At 40.2% G+C, this 21,230-nt stretch overlaps 1 protein-coding gene across 1 annotated transcript in view; it reads right to left on the bottom strand.

Annotated features, from left to right (window-relative positions):
• Positions 1 to 51: 51 nt before the first annotated feature.
• The window catches only part of LOC129758382 (pseudouridine-5'-phosphate glycosidase-like), a 59,743-nt gene continuing 38,564 nt past the window's right edge, over positions 52 to 21,230 (bottom strand). The window contains exon 8 of the mRNA XM_055755886.1: positions 52 to 255. Within this exon, the coding sequence (XP_055611861.1) occupies positions 223 to 255 (33 nt within the window). The 3' untranslated portion in view covers positions 52 to 222. The remainder of the gene's footprint in view (positions 256 to 21,230) is intronic.

A 21,230-nucleotide genomic window follows, 5' to 3' on the forward strand; every position in this document is an offset into this window, starting at 1 on the left:
ATACTTTTGAACAGAACTGTAGATGGAGACCGATTTCGAGACACATCCACCGGTACAGCTCAATTAGCATGATGTTAAAGCTAATCTGAGTTTAAATTGGGAAATTACATTTTGAGACCTTTCCTATTGTTTGAGGGATTGTGATCACTCGTTGGGAATGGAATCGTTTAAGATCTTCCGACCAATTTGAGATCAATTTTCAGAACTCACCAATTATGAGGTTCAAATTGATCCTTTTCCATTTATGTGTCGTACCTGAAACGGAATTAAAAAAAAAATTATTAATATTTGTTCATAAACAGCTCATTCCTTCAGAACTTCATTATTAGTTCATATTATTATGGATTTTTTTGAAATTAATGATAGCTTTGAGCGATAAATTTTTAAAAGTGTCATCAGTAATTCATTTCGTATAACAAAATAGTTCAAGCACCTCCAGGATTCGTCAGATAATCGCATATTCAAATCAGGGAGATCTGGTCGGGATAGTAATCGTAAGGACAAGAGATCACATACCTACATCCTAAAATTAACCTGAAGGTTAAGGCCTTTCCTCACCAAACTTTTGTACGTATCTCAACAGATCAGAATCATTCATTGAGACGTACTCAGGTAAAGAGTCGCTAGATCTTAACTGAGACCTCTGAATTACAGCCCAAAGACTCTGAATTGTATTTCGATTAGACTCTGACGGCCTTTCTCGACAATATAATACCAAAACTTTCGATAAAAATCCAGTAAAGCTAGCTTCAGATAGAATTGGAACAAAAAAAATTGCCTGTATTTCAATTAAAAATACGGATAAGATTATTCGTCACGGTTTCGAAGGAATTCTCGAATTTTTCCTGTAACACGGCTCATTAAGCGGAGCACACCTTCTTCGTCCATCGTTTTAGCTATCTTATTCCACCAGGTCTTCATTTGAGTCATGTATTTGACAACCTTTGCCTTTGCCTTGAGTCTCCTCTTCATGATTGCCCAGTTTTTCTCAACATTGCGAAACTGTGGGCAGTTGAGTGTGTATTGATTTTTCGGAACAATCTGGACCCCTTTCTCTGCATACCATTCTTGAACGACTTTGCTGTAATGACAGCTTGCCGAATCTGGCCAAAACATTACGGGATGGTTGTAAGATCGAATGAACGGAAAAAATCGTTTTTGGAGACACTCTTTTTGGTATAGTTTCGACGTCATTGTCTTATTTGTAACGAAAACTTTCGTTTTTTGACACAGCTGCGAATGTACTGCCAAATCATAAATTTTCGTGCAAATTTTTAGACAAAAATAAATTTAAATTTGGCTGGAACATCCCTTGAGCCGTTGACATAGGTTTAATCGTCCATCAGAAGACACCCGTCGAACTTGGTCAGCACCTGGTCGTATAGTTTCCGAGCACGGATTTTGGCAACACTATCCTGTTTTATGTTCCGATTTGGCTGTTTGCTAGCTCGATACGTCTCGATTTTTTCCCGGCGTCCAATTCTCCTTACGGTACTATGGACAGCACCGAATTTTCTGGCCAAAGTCTTCAAAAACTTACCACGCAGTTTCCGGTCGACAGTTCCACTCCGACGATTGGCTTGAGGCTTTCGAATCGTCGTCAATGTTTCTATATACCGTTTAATAACGCGCCGTTTAATAATTTTTCCCTTCTCTCGGCTTCCATGTTGATTGTTTACAAAGTACAGCCGATTTGCAGAATGTCAAAAATGCATACGTGAAACTGACAAAATTCCCGACACGTGGGCGCCAAGAACTTCCAAATCCGTCCATCAGGAGTGCCCCAATATAAGCAAAAGTTTGTTCCAATTCTAAATGAAGCAAGCTTTATTCCACTAACTGCTCCCCTAGCTGCTTCGAGGTTCATAAGCATTTTTGGTTCTCTTCGAAGACAATTAAAGATGTGCTTTTGTTTACTTTTCTATACCTTCCAACTCTTTTTTTTTTCCTTGATGGAATCCGAATCGGCTTACGACACTTGTCGTCTGGATTAGTAATCAACTTGAGCCTCTCTTCTCCACGCCAATAAAATAACGCTTTCCCAAGGATAAATACTGCGGAGATGGTCAAATGTTAACCCTACAGCTTCTATCCTAAGAAAGTACACTGATCGGATACTACGCGGAATACCCGAAGTATTCCATTACTCAAAAGGTCTAATCTTACGTTACTTCCACTGTAAGATTGAAGCACTCAACTCGACCCATCGATGACGTCAGTTCGACCATAATCTGGCCTTCCTTTGATCCAGGAGTCTGGACTAACACCTGTCAAAACACACGCTCAGAACTTCTTCCACGCTACGATTCGGATGATTCTCAACGATGACGACATCCTCCACTGGCTTGAGAGTATCTCCCGATCGGTAGTGACATATCTCCTTCCTAAAAGATCCACTTTTTTCATTAGTTTATTATCCGCGTGGTAAATCCTCGTTTACGGAGTACAGTCCAAGGCAAGGCAAGTCACTGCGTAGGTCGTACTCGCTCTCGTGCTCTCCGCGGCATCCCAGCAAACATAAAAACGCATTAAAAATGATAGCTCAAATCGTTAACACTGTTAATGAGAATATCAATTCCTACCAAATAAGTAAACGATCGTAAAAATGGCTACATAAAGTCGGTATAGATCGGATATAATAAAAAGCCCCAAAGCAGCAAATATTGTCGCTGGCAACGGTTTGCAAGCAATGAGAGCAAAACTTCAGCTCTCTCGCATACTTTCAGGATGTACGAATAAGGTGTTGAATATCGTCCAATTTGAATATCTCTTATCGCTTAAGCCAGATGTAAAAAATATGTATGTATATCACCTCCACTTTGGTAGGTAAATGCTGTTTTTCGATTTTTATGCGATGATTCTAAAATGTATATGAAACGTGTAACAAAGTTTGTTGAGAAATTCACCTACAAACAATGTTCGGAAAATCACTCAATTCTCATGAGAGACACTGCCATGTTTTCAACAGCGAGAGCAAAACCGAAATTGTGGAATGGTTTCTCTCCCAACGGGGCAAAGATTATGTTTGACAGTGCTGCTCCGAGAATCAAAGAAATGAGATTTGAAAGAGAGGCGTTCCTCCTCCACTTGGGATTCTCAACTGAATGAGGAGCTACCTGATTTTCAGTTTCTTGTTTCACTCAATCACTTTTCCTGCTCACTCACTACTCACTCACTCACTCACTCACTCACTTACTCGATCACTGATCGATGATCGTATGCTGTCTGCCTGATAATTCTTGCTTTGATGTTGCTGTTATTTTTTTTAGTAATATCCATTCGAGCGCACAGGCAGTATGTTTGTATGTATGTATGTCTGCCGGTATGACAGAAGGAACGAAGGTAGTATGAACCGACGCAAGGCCGCATTGATTGAATTGACTGAGTTAGTGAGTGAGTGTCTTTTAGAATTGGACCTTGTATCAGTAATACCGTATTTGTTCTCTCCCCTCGTTCAGTGTTCCACCGTACCCGATAAAAACAAACACAAATCATCGCCAGTGTATTGCTACCTCACTCACTCACACGCTCTCTCGCAACACTGACAAAATTTTCGGGGCAACACCGCCCGATGCACAGTGGTCCGAAAGGGCTAAAAGTGGAACTTTTTTCGTAGCGCCTCTGTCTTTCATCTGATCTCATCAGTGTCTTCAGAACATTTGCTTCTTCAAACATGCTTCATAACCTGAAAATATCAAAAGTTAGTCAAAGTCCACTATAAAAAAATAAAAAATTTCAACTTTTTTATTCCAATAGATAGAGCTTTACTTTGTACCACAAAGTTGTAGAATACGTAAAAATATGAAACTTTGTTGATTACATCAAAACTCTATCTCTTCTAAGAGCAGAGTTATAAAGGTTTTATAATAAAAGTTATTTAAAAGATAGTTTTTTAAACTTAACTATACTTAGATGGGGATTTTCCTGAAAAAGGTGTTCTAGACATTTGTTGGGGCATCCAAATCACACGTTTTGCACAAGATTTCAACATTCTACGACGTTTCTTAGCCAACTTATTGCAACTTTAAGTTTTATTTTTACTCAACTTCACGAGCGTTTATTGCAAAAACGTGCAAGTGGAATTTTAAAACTAATATACCATATTGAAGCTTGAACTTAGTACAACGAATTGGCGTTAGCGCCATTTGTCTCCACGCGCACATAATTGATCATAACAAGCATATGTTTGATGTGTTTTGCGTGTCTCCATACAAAAATTTTTTCAACTGGCTTCTGCCTTCGTTTTGCGTTGCATCTGCGTAACCTGGAAATAAATTTTTCCATTTTTTGTATGGAAACACGTTAAACACATCGAATATAAGCTTGGTGTGTTCAATTATGTGCGCGTGGAGACAAATGACGCTAACACCAATTTGTTGCACTAAGTTCAAGCTTCAATGTGGTTTATTAGTTTTAAAATTCCACTTGCACGTTTTTGCAATAAACGCTCGTAAAGTTGAGTAAAAATAAAACTTAAAGTTGCAATAAGTTGGCTAAGAAACGTCGTAGAATGTTGAAATCTTGTGCAAAACGTGTGATTTGGATGCCCCAACAAATGTCTAGAACACCTTTTTCAGGAAAATCCCCATCTAAGTATAGTTAAGTTTAAAAAACTAACTTTTAAATAACTTTTATTATAAAACCTTTATAACTCTGCTCTTAGGAGAGATAGAGTTTTGATGTAATCAACAAAGTTTCATATTTTTACGTATTCTACAACTTTGTAGTACAAAGTAAAGCTCTATCTATTGAAATAAAAAAGTTAAAATTTTCAATTTATTTATAGTGGACTTCGACTAACTTTCGATGTTTTCAAGTTATGAAGCATGTTTGAAGAAGCAAATATTCTGAAGACACTGATGAGATCAGATGAAAGACAGAGGCGCTACGAAAAAAGTTCCACTTTTAGCCCTTTCGGACCACAGTGCGATGGCAGTGCAACATCAGGTCAAAACCAGTGCAACACTTTCCGAATAAACAAACAGTTTGACAGCACCTAGTGGTGCACCAGTGTAACACTAGTGCAACACTCGGCATAAACAAATACGGTATAAGTATCTCTCTCACTTCTGATGCACCAGGTAGTGAGCTTGAGTTATCGACTTTGATGCGAATCAGCTCTCGTTTTTGAATCCTGTTTACATTGATCTCGCATTGTCGCTCTTTCGGCTCTCTACGGAACTATAGAAAGCAGCATGCGAGTTTGAATTTTTCCAACTGTAAACGGATCATGAGCGTTTCTTCCGAGTGATTTTCGGAACATTGTCTACAAAAATGTTTGCTGGGATACTTTAGTCAACGAAACCACTTTCAGTAATGCCTCTCTTTCTTACGACTCGAGCGAGATCGGATCTGATCGCGATGTCCTTCTCTTTTTTCTCTACTCTAATGACTTAAGAACAGACTTCCCCCTGTAATGACTCATGGTTCACACTATAACCTCTTCTCTGACTACTCGAAATATGACCTCTCTTCCTAATGACTCAAGATTAACAATACTTACCGCTCCTCTATACGACTCAAGACCAGACCTCTCCACTAACGACTCGAGATCTGAGCTCTCCTCGCAATGACTCGATGTTAATACGCAATCTGATGCGCAATGATATTTTTTCTAACGACTTGAGATCCAACCTTTTCTCGTAATGACACGGGGTTTGAAACCCAACCTCTCCTCTTGGTGACTTATGCCCGTCATGTTTCGGTCGAGAGCAGCTTATCCTTTGTAACAACATTGCCCTATCCGGAGTGCATCAAAGTCAACACGCAAATTCATAATCTCAGAAAAACAAGTAATTTAATTGGCAAAACTGGCCGAAGATTCAATTCACTAACGAAAGCTTTAAGCATGAGATGCGCTGAAATTGGCCCGACAATTATAAGGCATCTTGCCACAAACATTGAATTTAAGGTACGAGATATAAGTACGGTTTCACATTGAAACTCTATTCTGAATCTATCTTAATGCCTTATAATCTAATCGAACCTGTACCCCTTCACATAAAGTTGTTGCTACTGATCAATGTCAACGGGACCCTGTATTCGTAGAATGCTTTCTCACATGCATTTATCCTATACGCCTCCTTCGCAGCACGCGCAACTCACTGCGTTCCAATACCGTGATAGCTTCTCACTTGCTCTGTTATTGCCTCTGCCTCGAGTGTAAACATGCATACAACACTCTCCTTGTTTTGCGTCTCTCTTCGGCAAACACTATTGCTCTATTGTTGTCGGAGTTCTCATTCCGCGGTTTTCGAGCGCTGATCGACAATAAAGTACTGTGGCGCTCATACACACTGGGCGACGAATAATGACAATCAGTTGATTGAGTTTCAGGCAGTTCAAGCAATATTCTGTCGCTTTCTGATCTCCTTCAGCAATCAGAATCATATTAAGAAAAAGGCCCTGAAATGGCATGATTTATGTAAGTATGCACGTTGAATTCTAGTGCTCGTTACTTTGTCCTAAATACCTGCGTCGTATACGAAGACCTTCTCTGGTTCGGCAAACAGTGTGTAACGGGTCGTAGTAGGCAAAGTGGAAATATCCGTAGTAGGAATTCCAAATCATAATGAGAGCATGTATCACGCCAGTCTTACTGAGAAACTGTGTACTGAAGTGAAAATTTTCGGTTAAATGGAAATTCCACCTATAAGGACTACAGAATAACTTATCGTTATTCTAACAGTCATCATGAGTTACCAATAGAGACCTTCCTTTGGGATGTTGGAAAATGGAGTTTCCTTGAGACCAAAAACAAGAAGGTAATCGAGTTTGGAAGACGTCCTTTTGAGTAAGCTGTGAATTTTATAATTTAGTATGGCAGTTTTTATACTGTCGTCACAAATTTTCGTCCGTTAAATCGCACCGAGTATTACGCACCGCGCAATAAGTGATCCGAATCTACGATGATCTCGATAGTTAACAGCCTGGCTCATAGATTCCGGCCGCCAACCCCAGTCCGAGAAATTCTCAGGCTGTAGCTGGTATGTAGGTGTACCCAGTAAGCGCGTCCTCTCCAAAATCGACAGAGAATTCACAAAATTTAGTACTGGGTATCCCGACTTAGGATGAAACGGTTGTATTTCGGCAACACTCGCGCAAGCCGAGAAATGGAGAAATCGATAAGATTTCTCTGGCGATTTGAGTTTTCTCTCTGTTTATTAATGTTTACTTGACGATTTTACTGGTAAGTTGCATTTGTGAAGTTCTTTTTAAGCATTGTGTTTGGTATTTTTATGATACGAAAATTACGGCTATTACCACGGCGACAAAGTTCGTGTAGATACATACACAAACTACCCTCATTTCGGCAACCCCATTTTGTTAAGTCTTCTTTGGAAGCCCACCCCTGGGAAGAAAGTTCGGGTTTTAAGCTACTTCAGCACATCAACTTTCTGAGGGTTACATCGTCTTGTTTCAATTTCGAACTCCGAAGGAAATCGAGACGGTACAAGTAGGAGCCACTTCAGTTAAGCGGCTATCGTATAATCGAATGTTCGATGATTTGTGGTACATAGATCATTTGATTTTCTCAACTGCACATCTATGTTACTCATTTATGAGTTTGTTGCTAAGCGAAATTCTTATCGCTGGAAAGTAGGTCGGGATGAATCATCCACACGGATGAAAATCCGTGCAAAAAAAAATCGTTGGAAAGTACTGTTACAATTTGCACCTGACACTAAACACTTGCGGGACTCGCGCAACACGTCGAATGACTCCCTTCACAGCTTCCGTGATGCAAAGAAGCTTAAGTCTTATCTTTGCAGCTTCAACCTTAGTATCAGGCGCACACTACTCGACGGCCTCTACCCGGCAGAATCTACTGCGACCGTGGTCCGGTATTCCTTCATCCTATTGGTTGGCAACCCTAGGTTTTTGGCTGGAGATAGTCGAAAACGTTGTCTATCTCGGCTCACTGGTGACCGCAGACAATAACACCAGCCGTGAGATCCGGCGACGAATCATCAGCAAAAGTCGTGCCTACTATGGACTCCACAAGCAACTGCGGTCGAGAAGACTTAGCCCTTGCACGAAGTGTAACCTGTATATGACGCTCCTTAGACCGGTTGTTCTCTACGGGCACGAGACATGGATATTGCTCGAGGAGGACCTGCGTACACTCGGAATATTCGAGCGACGAGTGTTAAGAACCATCTCTGGCGGCGTACAAGAGAACGGAGTGTGTAGGCGAAGGATGAACCACGAGCTCGCGCGACTCTACGGCGAACCCAATATCCAAAAGGTGGTGAAGGCTGGCCGGATACGCTAGGCAGGACGTGTTGCGAGAATTCCGGACGACTGTCCTGCAAAACAGGTGTTCGCTACGAATCCAGTAGGAACAAGACGAGCGGGGGCGCAACGAGCGAGGTGGTTAGACCAAGTGGAGCGTGATCTGGCGAACGTGGGGTGTCCGAGAAATTGGAGAACGGTTGCCATGGACCGAGAGAATTTTAGGAATTATGTTCGTCAAGTTATGTCATGAGACGGAATACTATGTAAAAAAAAGAAAAAAAATGTTTTTGGCCCACGGATTTTCTACCCGTTGTGTGCCGGTCGAGATCGAGGATAGGCGGGCGACATCCTAGATTCACAGCACACGATCGGCACTGCTTCTGGGCCTGTCTCTTCTTCGCTGCATATCTGGAGTCTAGTCAAACGCCTCTCTGCAAATCTCTATTTCATCTTTTCACAGCGTGTGCCTAATCTAATCATCTCCACTTACGTTCCCGAATCTTGATTTCTAGCGCCTTTTTATGACACCGGCGATGAAGTTCTACGATTGAGATCCTGTTGGCAGGCCCTCAAGCGCGGATAATATTCTACAGACAGCTATTCACAAATAATTGCAGTTTTCGCGTCGTCACTGTATAAGTTTTGCACTCGTACAACAAAACGGATTTGACGTTTGAGTTGAAGATTCGGATTTTCGTTTCGTATAGGGATCTGGCGTAAGCGCCAGATGTTTCAGAGATTCGCGAACTCAAATCGGGCTTTTCTTCCAGGTCTCGATGTCTTTCTCGGTACCACCATCAGGCGTCATCTGACACCAAGAAACTGAAAGCATTCCACTTTCTCATGTGTTGATCCCCATCGACTTGGTCTTTCCGACATTGACTTTGAGACCTTCTGCCTTTCTGAGCTTTCGGTGAGGTCATAAAGTTTGCTTTGCATGTCTTGTTGTCTTTGGACAGGCAATACAATATCATCAGCCAGGTCAAGGTCGTTTAGTTGCTCCATTGTCGAGGGATTCCATGGCAATCCCTGGTTCGGTGCACAGTAGATCGGTGCAGTAGTAGATAAAATACATACTTGTCTCACTCCAGCAGTTACCGGGATTTTATCGAACAAAACACTGTCGGGCAGGACCTTGCACGAAAATGCCTCGTACTGTGCTTCGATGAGATGAACTAGCTTCTCTGGGACTTTCCCGAGAGTACCATGGCTTGTCGTGATGAAGGCATTCTTGATTCCACACCACTGCTCGTCGACTGTTCCGTCTGACGCCAGTTCCGAGGCTCGGGATTCAATTTGCTCGAACATCGCTTTAAAACGTACAAGTTCAAAATGCGTGAGTTATCTGTATTTGCAGGTACCTTAAAAGATCATACAGTTGCCTACAATTTTTGATCCCTCCGAACAACAAGCGAAACCATAAGACCACCCAAAAGTGGTCAAATTTTTCAAACACAGTCTGCTCACCTCTGTTGTACTCGAGGAATCACTCTTGGACGTAATTCTTGACGGGGAATCAATCTTTGGAAGAATTTTTTTTTTGTAATTTTTTTATTTGAAACGGCTCATACTTATGTTTTTTTTCTAGAAAATTAGAATGGTTGCTCTGATGGGTCATTATTTTTAGACGAATTATGTACGACTCTTTTCTCGATATTTTATATTGATGCTTGAGAAATGCCTTTTAATTTATTATGACAGTATTCAGCGGAATTTTAAACCCCTTTTTTCTCGTCAAAACAAACATTACGGAAACGGGGCAACGAGCATCTAATTGAAATAAAAGCTCGCGCGCGCACCCAAACAGCAGCTAGTAGCTAGCAGCTTCAGCAGTTTAATTTCAACCGTAAACACGATGACGGACGCCTTTAGCCACCGGCAGTTTTTTTATCCATTCCGTTTCGTCTCCAGAGGGAAAAAAGAAAACCACACGGTTGACTTCCGAGAGCGCCCGGGCACGGTGGAAAAACGGAAATAAAAGTATACGTGCACAAAAATATGCACCACCATCATAAGAAAGCGGATCCATAAAAGTCCCTTAACGATCCACTTTTCGGAAATGGTGGCGGAAAGAACGAAAAAAAGAATGCTGGGAACTAGGAAAGGGGGGATGAAACACATTCGCTGTGTTTGGAATCCGTTGAAGGACAGAAGCTCTGGATCTGGTTTTGTTGTTGTTGTTGCTGTGTTGAAGTTGGATTTCTTATTTTCTTGGAAATGTCACATCATGACCTGGGATTGTTTGCCCACAAGCAGCAGCAATGGGAATTTTTTTTTTTGCTCGACTTAAAACAGGTGCTGAAAGTTATTTCGCTTTAGATTTGTACAAGCGTATCGCTTTCTACGGATATTTAAATATAACAGCAGCAACAGAAAAAGAAAAAGCGGCAGCTGAAACGAGCGGAAATAAGATATGGCAGTAAAAAGATATTGTAAACACTGAAGAAAACGAAAGAATGGAGGGGCCGAAAAAATCTTCGAGGGAAAGCTGTTTATGGCCGGGGAAAAAGTACTAATCCAAACAAATATTTAGAATATTTGAGTGTGTTTTTACGAGCTTGTTTTCCGGGGCCCAAATGGCAAGAGCCGGTCTCCAATCGACGAAAGAATACTCGCAGGTAATTTTTTTAAGCGTATTTTTCTGCTGGATCGAAAATTTAAAAAAAATATGAAGTGTCCTCTACAATATGTTCTTGTTCAATTGTATTTCGTTTGTTTAAAAAAAACCTCAAAATTCTTAATAAAAAAGTACAGTTATTTTTAATTTTCTTATCAAACATTTTAACAGAAAAATTAAAAAAAAACCTTGAAAGAGGACAAAAACGTTGATAACAGAAAACACAGAGATATAGATGAAAATATAGTGAAAAAATCAGATACAAACAAATCGAAAAATTGCTTTGGGAGATTGCTTTAACTGAGTGTAAATAATTTCCAATATACAGTATATTTAGAACAGATAATCGAAAATAATAAAACGAAACCTAGGGAAAAAATCCAGTAAATAGAACAATAGTAGGAAAAGGTAAAGAAGGAATAATTTATCAATGATAGATGAAACGAAAAAAAAACTAAGATTCCGGATAGGACGCAAAAATTGTTCAGTGAGGTGCAAATTTCCTTGGGAAACCTTGCAGGGCCAGATCAAATTTGTCATTTGTTGCCTGAGTCCGCTTGCCTTACTCTCTGTATCTGGTAAGTTTTTGCTAGAACAAAAATGGAAGGTGTTACTAAGCCACTTCTTCAACTACACCTTCCTTCACCCTCTTTCTCGCCAACTATTTCTATCTTTTATCTATTGTACAGACACTTCGTATCTTTGGATTCAAAAAGAAAAAAGAAAGAAGTTATTCTTCAAGATTTGTTCTACGTTCCGTTAAATGCACGTAGCAAAATAACAAAAAAAAAAAAAAGATTACGCACCCACTTCAAACTTTGTCTCTACCCGATAAGGTTGGTTGATAGGAACGAAAATGTATAAAATAAAAAATAACAACATTTTTCTCGCCCCTTGGCATTGAAGGAATCACACCAGAGAAAAGGAAGCAAAAAAAAGCAGCAACTTGGAAAAAGTGATTCGCTTGAAGTGAACAAACACCGAAAACGTTCAAGTGTGATGTGCGTTGAAGAAAAGAGAACAAACTCCGTAAGAAATCCAAGTTGGAAGAAAAGGAAGTCACAGTCAGGCCAAGAATATTTTTATAAAAAAATGAACCTAAATTGAGGGAGTAAGAGAAAAAAAAACAGTCACGAAAACTGCGTTTCCAAGACGTAAACTTCTTCTTACTGAAAGAAACTGAGAAAAAACCAACTCAACCCAACGATTGGTGGGTGAAAAAACATAAAAAAGCAAACTTGAAAGTCAAGTGCCTTAAATTTTATACTACTATCAATGAATTGAATTATCTAAGAAAGAAAAAGAGCAACAAACCGAAACAACCAACACTGTAACTAAAAGTAACGAATGAATTGACTAAAGAAAAAAAAGAGAGAGAGTATTTTTGTACGATTCTAAGCCAGATATAGAAAGTCCTAAATAAATTACATACTTTTTAAAATGTGCACCAAAAAATTGAGAAATTTTCAACACCCCTCTGTCTAAAGCTTTCTCAAACTGTTGTTCACCTCCTTCGACTATCAGATTCTAACACTTTCCGGGAAAAAACAGAGGAAAAAAATAGCCGGATCGCTTTCAAACCCCGGTAAACGCTAAACGTACATATACCTACTACACTTCACTGAACAATTTCCGGTTGTGCGTTTGTTTGATCGGGAAATGAGGATTCAAATTGAAGGCGGAAGAGTGAGGGAAATCCGGACGCGTGTAAAGAAAATCTGCTGCCGGATGTGACTTCGAGAAAATAGGGCGTGAAGGCTTCGAGTGTAGGGTTAGGAAAATTTAAAAAAAAAAGTAAAAGGTTGCTTCCACCATCCTTTGGTAAGTTTGTTTAGATTTTCAAAATTACAGAATTGTTGAACCCAAAAACAATAATTTTTACATGATATTGATAACAATAGAACAAGTATCAAGAAAGTTTGCATTAGATCTACAGAAATAAAACTCAAACAAGGTCAAAATCGACGATACTGAAACTTCGAATGTGAAAATATGATCTTGATATGAATAAGAATCAAGATCTAGTATCCAGAACTGCTACACTTGAATTTAGAATTCACATTAAAAATCAAAATTAAGGATTCAAATTCAGAGTAAAAATTCAGAATTCCAATTCAGAATCCATCACCAAATTCATAAATTTTGAGACATTTATATCTTTGAGATCTGAAATTGATTTTTATCAATAAGATAATTTCGGAACTAATATTTTCAAAAATAATACTTCAATAAACGAAATTTCGAAATAAATTGTGAAAATTCGGAATATTCGCAGAAAAAATGCAAACTTTCCGGAAAAATATAAAATTTGATTTTGACTCACAATAATTGTACTCTTCAAACCAAAACTACGACCAAACGAATTTTTGAAATCATCCAAAATTATTTACGCTTAAACCAGTGAGTAGTTAGCAACGATTGTAGAAAATAGGAGAAGATCGGAAAGTCAAGCAAAAGTAGAGTAAGCAACTGAGGAAACCTTAAAACTCATATCCATAGATAATGAAAACCAACAGAAACTAACTACAAAAAAAAACACTACAGAAAACAAAAACAACAACAACTGAAAAAGAAAGCTGCTTAACAATAAACAAATAGAGGGTTTAAAATTAACAATAGTAGGAATTATAGAGAGCGCGCGTGAAAGAAGGAAAAACACTAGTCGGAAACCGGAAATAGATAGTTATGTACATTCAGATTTCTTTTTTCGAATTGACGAATAGTTTAGTAAGAAGAAAACTCTAAAGATAGAAAATGTAAACGATGAAAAAAAAACCTAAACTGAACATAGTCCCGTTTCTGTGGAAAAAAAAAAGTGTAACCCAACTGATAATAATAAAATTAAATTAAACTAAAATTAACTGAAAATAATTCTCCCTAAAAAAACTCCATGAGTGACGGATAGAATAAAAAAAAATACTTAAAAATTTAATCAGAATAATAATGAATAGAAGTTTAAACAGCTCTGTATAATAATAATTTAAATAAAGTGAGAAATTTCTTCTGCTTTAAACAAAAACTCGATCATTGGCCCGAGAGACCAAGCGATGAAACACATCAAAACGAGAGATAACATTAAAACGAATTCGACATAAATTCATCATTAATTTAAGGGAAATAACAGCAACCATATTCTGTCGGGAGCGATCGCAAATTAATCTATAATAAAAAAAAACTCGGTTACAACAATTCATGAATGTTAAAAGCCAACGAAGAACGATAACAGCGATGAATGGAGAGATTAAATGACACCTGTTCAGGCGCAAATCAATCAAACGCACCAAAAACATGATGCTCACTGGCTCACTGCAATTTCCGTGATTGGCAAAAAATGTAAACAGACGCAACAAAAAAATTACAAAGAATGAAACTGACATGTCCAAACGAGATAACGATACAATCTGTTCGGGTTCCAGATCGAAAAAAACTCCCCTCGAATTAAATACCTGTGAGCACACATATGAATGTACGTTTTCCAGATAAACATTAACCAAATAACAAACCGGATAGTGAACAGATTGGAATTAAGTTCGCGTTCGCCCCAAAAAACCCAATCAGCCAAGCTCGGTCAATTTCGGATCCTGTTTAACGACATGAAAATTGCAAATTAACTTGCAATCGACGCGCGGCACGACAGTTTGTGTTAATGGCATTTCCGCGGGATTCCGGAGCACCCAGCTTCCAGCAAAGGTAAGAGGACGGAAAGCTGTCCGGCACATTTGGAGATGTGTTTGGCTCATTTGGGAAGATGGTATGATTGGTCACGTTGACTTTTATATATAACATGCATCCGGATAGGGAAACTCGAATAACGACCCGAAAATTGTAAATATGCACGTGTTATGCTTGCCCGACTGATACAATGTGAATTTTCTCCAAAACTCGGAGTCGAGATAAGCTAAGGTTCCATCAACATTTTGCGGTATTGTACGATTACGACTGGCATAAACGAGAGAAATACACTTTTGCAAATGGCAACAACCCAATCAGTAGTGAATTAGGGAATCAGGAAAGGGGAAAACTTCAAATTGAAATTCAACAGGTCAATGAGGCCGTCGTAAAACTTTGCATGTCGTCAGACCACAAAGGTCATCGTGATATCTTGAAGGTCGTCTTCAGTCCTTAAATGCCGTCTTTAAGATTCGAAAATCGTCAGACTTCGAAGGTCATACATATTCAGACCTCAAAAGTCACCTTCAGTTCGTCTTCAAATCCTGGAGATGTCAGGCCATTAAGATCTTCGTAAAGCTGCGAAGGTCGTCAGACAACGAAGATCATCGTAATGCCTTGAGAGTCACGTCAACCTTGAAGGTTTCACACCTCGAAAGTCGTCGTCAGGTATTATATGTATGTCGTCTTCAGGCCTCAAAGGTTTTCGTGAACCTTGAAGGTCGTTAGAACTTCGAAGGTCATTGTAAGGCCTTGAAGATCGTTATAAGACTATGAAGGGCGTCGTCAATTTCGAATGCCGTTAAACTACAGAGGTCATCCTTAGTCCTAGGTGGACATCATCGGGCCTCAAAGTTCGTCGTCAACTTTAAATGTCGTTAGACTTGAAAGGTCATTGCTCGGACCTTCAAGGTCCTCGTTAACCTTAAAAGTGATCACACCTTGTCGTCAGACTTGAAAGTCATCAGACAATGAAGTTTTGACATCCGACCTGAAAGGGACCTGAAGGTCGTGGTCAGACCCTAAAGATCATCATCAATTGAAGATCGTCGTCAGGCTTCAAAGGTCATCATCAAGACTTGGAAGTCATCGTCAGACTTCGAAGATTTTCAGGCCACAAAGGTATTCATTAGGACTTGAAGATGATCGTCAGGCATTACAGGTCGTCAGACCACAAAGGTCATCGTGATGCCTTGAAGGTCGTCGTCAGTCTTCATAAGTCTTCTTTAAAACTTGGAAATTGTCAGACTTTGAAGGTCATATTCAGCCTCAAAGGTCGTCTTCAGGACCTTAGGTCGTCTTCAAATCCTGGAGATGTCGGGCCATTAAGGTCTTCGTAAAACTGCGAAGGTCATCGTAGTGCCTTCATCGTAGTGCCTTGGAGTCGCGTCAACCTCGAGGGTTTTCATTACTCGATAGCCGTCGTCAGGTCTTAAAGGTCCTCTGCAGGCCTCAAAGGTTTTCGTCAACCTTGAACGTGTTCAGAACTTCAAAGGGCATTCTAAGGCCTTGAAGGTCGTTATTAGGATATAAAGGTCGTCGTAAATCTTGAATACACTGGTCCTCCTGAGAACATTGGTCCTCGTTAACCTTAAAGGGTATCAGATCTTGAAGATTGTCGTCAGACCTTAAAGGTAATCGTTAACCTTTAAGGTCATCAGATAATGAAGATTGGCATCAGATTGAAAGGGATCTTAAGGTCGTCGTCAGACCCTAAATATCTTCGTCAATTGAAGGTCATCGTCAGGCTTTAAAGGTCGTCATCAAGACTTGGAAGTCATCGTCAAACCTCGAAGATTTTCAGACCACTGAAGGTCATCAAGAGGCCTTGAAGGTGGTCGTCAAGAATTACAGGTCGTCCTCAAACTTGGAGGTTGTCAAAGTTGGCGATTGTCAGACGTAGAAGGTTGTCGTCAGACCTTGAAAATCTTTGTCAAACCTTCAAGGTCGTCACCCTGAATAACGTCCTCATCAAACGATAAGGGCCATAAGATCGTCCCTCAAGATCATCGTCAAAGCCAACGTCAGATATCAAACGGCGAAGTCAGGCCCTTAAAGTCGTCAAAGTTGTCGTCAGACCACAAAGGTCATCGTGATGCCTTGAAGGTCGTCGGTAGTCCTCAAAGATCGTCTTCAAAACTTGAAAATCGTCAGACTTCGAAGGTCATATTCAGACCTCAAAGGTCACCTTCAGGCTTAAAGGTCGTCTTCAATTCCTGGAGGTGTCAGGCCATTAAGGTCTTTGCAAAACCACGAATATCATCGAAATGCCTTGAGGGTCGCGTCAGTTCTTAAGGGCCGTCGACAAACTTAGAATATTGTCAAAACTTATAGCTTGTCGATAGGCCCTGAAAGTCATCGTTAACCTTGAAGGTTTTCATACCTCGAAAGTCTTTGTCAGTTCTTACAGGTCGCTTTCAGGCTCAAAGGTTTTCGTCAAACTTGAAGGTTGTCAAAACTTCAACGGACATTGTCAGGACTTTGAGATTCCAGTTAACCTTAAAGGTCATCAGACCATTAAGATTGTGGTCAGACTATAAAGGTCATTGTCAACCTTGAAGGTCATCAGACAATGATGATTGGTATCAGAACTGAAAGGAACATAAAGGTCGTCGTCACACCCTAAAGATCATCGTCAATTGAAGGTCGTCGTTAGGCTTTGAAGGACGTCATCCAGACTCGAAAGCCATCGTCAAAACTTGAAGATTTTCAGACCACCAAGGTCATCATAAGGGCTTGAAGGTGATCGTCAGACATAAAAGGTCGTCGTCCAACTTGAAGGTTGTCAAAATTGGCGATTGTCGAACCTCGAAGGTTGTTGTCAGACCTCGAAGTTCGTCGTCAAACCTTGAAGGTAGTCACATCCTGAACAATGTCACCAGGACTTGAAGGTTATCATCAAACCTTAAGGTCGTCATCAAACGTTTAGGGCCGTAAGTCCCTCAAGATCATGGTCAAAGCCAAAAAAGTTGGCGATTGTCAGACCTCGAAGGTAGTCATCAGACCTTAATTCAAGATCGTTGTTAGACATTGAAAGTTATCGGACCTCAAAGGTCGTCGTCAATCCTTGAAGGTCGTCGTCGAATGTTGAAGGTTGTCAAACCCTGAATAACGACGTCAGGGCTTGAAACATTAAACCTTAAAGGTCGTTATCAAATTTTTAGGGTCGTAAGTCCCTCAAGGTCATCGCCAAAGCCAACGTTAGATATTAAATGGCGATGTTAGGAACTTGAAGTCACCAAAGTTGGCGATTATCAGACCTAGAAGGTAGTCGTCATGCCTTAAAAGGTTTCTAAGTCCCTCCAGATAGTTTTTCAAACATTGAAGGTTATCGGACCTCAAAGGTCGTTGTCAAGCCGTGGAGGTCGTCACACCCTGAATAACGTCATCAGGCCTTGAAAGTTATCATCAAACCTTAAAAGTCGTCATCAAACGATTAGCCGTAAGTCCCTCAAGATCATTGTCAAAGCCAACGTCAGACATCGAATGGCGAAGGCAGGACCTGAAAGTCCTCGAATTTGGCGGTTGTCAGAACTTGAAAGTTGTCTCCAGACCGTAAAGGTTTGTAAGATCGTTGTCAGACATTGAAGGTTATCGGACCTCAAAGGTCAACGTCAAACCTTAGAGATCGTCACACCCCGAACAACGTCGTCAGGCCTTGAAAGTTATCATCAAACTTTAAAGGTTGTTATCAAACTATAAGGGCCGTAAGTCTCTCAAGATCGACGTCAAAACCAAAATCAAGCATCGAAAGGTGAAGTCAGGTCCTTAAAGTCGTCAAATCTGGCGATTGTCTGACCTCGTGGTTGTCGTCAGAGATTCAAGGTTTGTAAGGCCTTCAAGATCGTTGTCAAACATTGAAAATTATCGGACCTCAAAAGTTCGTCGTGAAACCTTGAAGGTCGTCGTCTTACAGTGGATGTCGCCACACCCTGAATAAAGTTGTCAGGCCTTGAAGGCTATCATCAAACCTTAGAGGTCGTCATCAAACGATTAGGGCCGTAAGTCGTCAAAGTCAACGTCAGACCGATGTCTGGCCCTTAAAGTTGTCAAAGTTGGCGATTGTCAGACCTCGAGGTTGTCGTCAGACATTAAAGGTTTGAAAGGCCTCAAGATCGTTGTCAAAAATTGAGGGTTATCGTAACCTTGAAAGTCGTCACATCCTGAATAACGTCGTCAGGTCATGAAGGTTTTCATCAAATCTCAAAGGTCGTCTTCAAACGATTATTGCCGTAAGGCCCTCAATATCATTGTCAAAGCCAATGTCAGACATCGAATGGCGATGTCAGGACCTTAAAGTCGTTAAAGTTGGCGATTATCGGACCTCGAAAGTTGTCTTCGGATCTTAAAGGTTTGTAAGGCCTCCAAGATTGTTGTCAGACATTGAAGGTTATCAGACCTCGAAGGTCATCGTCAAACCTTGAAGGTCGTCGTCAAACCATGAAATTTATCATACCCTGAATAACGGTTTCAGACCTTAAATGTTACTATCAAACCTTAAAGATCGTCATCAAACGATTAGAACCGTAAGTCTTTCGAGATCATCGTCAAAGCCTACGTCAAACAACTCGTCAGGTCTCAGAGGACGTTTGTGGCCCACGATGAACACCGTATGGTCTAGAAAGTTTATGTTAAGCTTTGAATAACAACGTTGTGTTTAAGAGGTCATCAGGCCACGAAGGACTTTGCCAGATCTCGAAGGTCTATAGGCATTTATGATCGTCATAATCCTCAAAGGTAGTCGTTAGGCCTGAAAAGGCATTTGAAGTTGTCGTCAAGCCTTAAAAGTCATCGTTGAACCTTAAAGGTTGTTGGATTTTAAATGTCGTTAAGCATTAAAGATCGTCGGCAGGGCTTGAAAGCTGGGGTTAGGCCTAGAAGGTCGTCGTTAGGCTTCAAAAGCAGGGTTACTGATAATCGCTTCGTTTGCCTCAAAATTTCCAATTGTTACCGATGCAACCACAGTAACGACGCTGTTTTGCATTACTCGCGAACGAATCTAAACATGCAACAGAAAAGCGCCGTCTTAGTGAACTATGTACGATGATTTTTCGTTCTGTTTGTGTTGCCTAGCGTTCCTTGCTGATTTTCTCCTCCCGATTTTCAGTCATTGTTTACTCCAGCAATCATTTACTTCGCAACAGAATCAATTCGTTAGCGAGTTGATTCTTCGCGAGTTGATGACGATGTTGTTCATTCATGCCTAGACTCAGACCTTCAAGGAAGAATGCTACTAGGGATTAATCCCCGGGATAAAAACTAAGGACCGTATCGTAAATTATGAATACACGTTATAAGTATTCTATTTATTTATTGCTCTTTTATTTTTCAATGCTGGTTGTTTGTACATGTTTATTAGACTTCAAAGAATGAGACAACAGCAAGGATAATCTAATTATCTGGTCAGTAATGGATCTGCTCAGTTCACGCACTTTTCCATTGATTCCTCGCATTAATTTTTGCACAACGGTTGCATCGATGGTTTTGCTTACATTTATCCAGTCCTTCTTGAACTGATTGATGTCAACAGCTCCATGGTCCTTCTTCCGCAGTTTCCCTTTCATCAGGGCCCAATACCTTTCGATAGGCCGGATCACTGGGCAATTTGGAGGATTCATCGCTTTTGCCACGAAATTGACTTCCATCTCTCGATACCACTCCAAGACTGAACCCGCGTAGTGGCATGATGCAAGATCTGGCCAAAATAGTGTCTGACCTTTATGCTTCTGAATGAGTGGCAAAATACGCTTTTAAATACATTCAGTCCGATATATTTCGGCATTCATGTTCCCGAAAGTGAAAAAAGGTGATGACTTCATACCACATTGACAAATTCCTTGCCAAACCAGCACCTTCATACCAAATTTTTCACAAAAAATTGACTTCTCCGAGTTTGGGACATCCGTTCCTTGAGGCACAGTGTAGAATTGTGCACCTGGATGTTTTGTAGTCCATTTTCACAAATGTTTCATCATCCATAATAATGCGCAAATTCTTCTTGCTCAAAACCTCATCGTACAACTTTCGAGCTCGAGTATTCACGGATTTCGCCTGAATTTTGCTGCGTTTCGGACATTTCTGCTTCTTGTAGGTCTTCAACGAATTACGTGCATTGGCACGTTGCACCATTTCGATTGATGTCCCACACTTTCTTGCGCAATCCCGAACTGACATATTCCGTTTTCTTTTAAACTGCTGGCATATTTTTTTGTCCAAAGCCGGCTTGGATGCACCAACTTTTCGGCCACGACCAGGTAGATTCCTGAAAGTGTTGTGCATACCAAATCGGGCAATAGCATTTTGAACTGCACAGATGCTGATTCCTTCCTGTTTCGCCAATTTTCTTATAGTCAAGCCGGGCTCCGAACAGTATTTGGTCACAATCGTTTTCTGTTTTTCTTCCGAAAGTCCCTTCATTGCTGCGCCGGGATTCAAAACTCAACTTTTTTCGAGATATTCTGTTTGTTTACTATGTTTATAATACGCGATCAATGAACAGCTGTCAAAACACTTCATAGACTTTTTCACAGAGAGGCTTAAAGTTGTATTCATAAATTACGATACGGTCCTTAAGACCCATTTTTAATAAATAATTAACATAACTTGAGAGGAAGATAAGCCAATATTGGCATAGATTTGGTTTTTGGGCACCTCTTGCGTTCCTCGAATTGAATCGCTTTGCTTCATGAAGCGTTCGCGGCGAAGC

The sequence above is a fragment of the Uranotaenia lowii genome, chromosome 3 (assembly GCF_029784155.1).
Source record: "Uranotaenia lowii strain MFRU-FL chromosome 3, ASM2978415v1, whole genome shotgun sequence".
NCBI classification, from domain to species: domain Eukaryota; kingdom Metazoa; phylum Arthropoda; class Insecta; order Diptera; family Culicidae; genus Uranotaenia; species Uranotaenia lowii.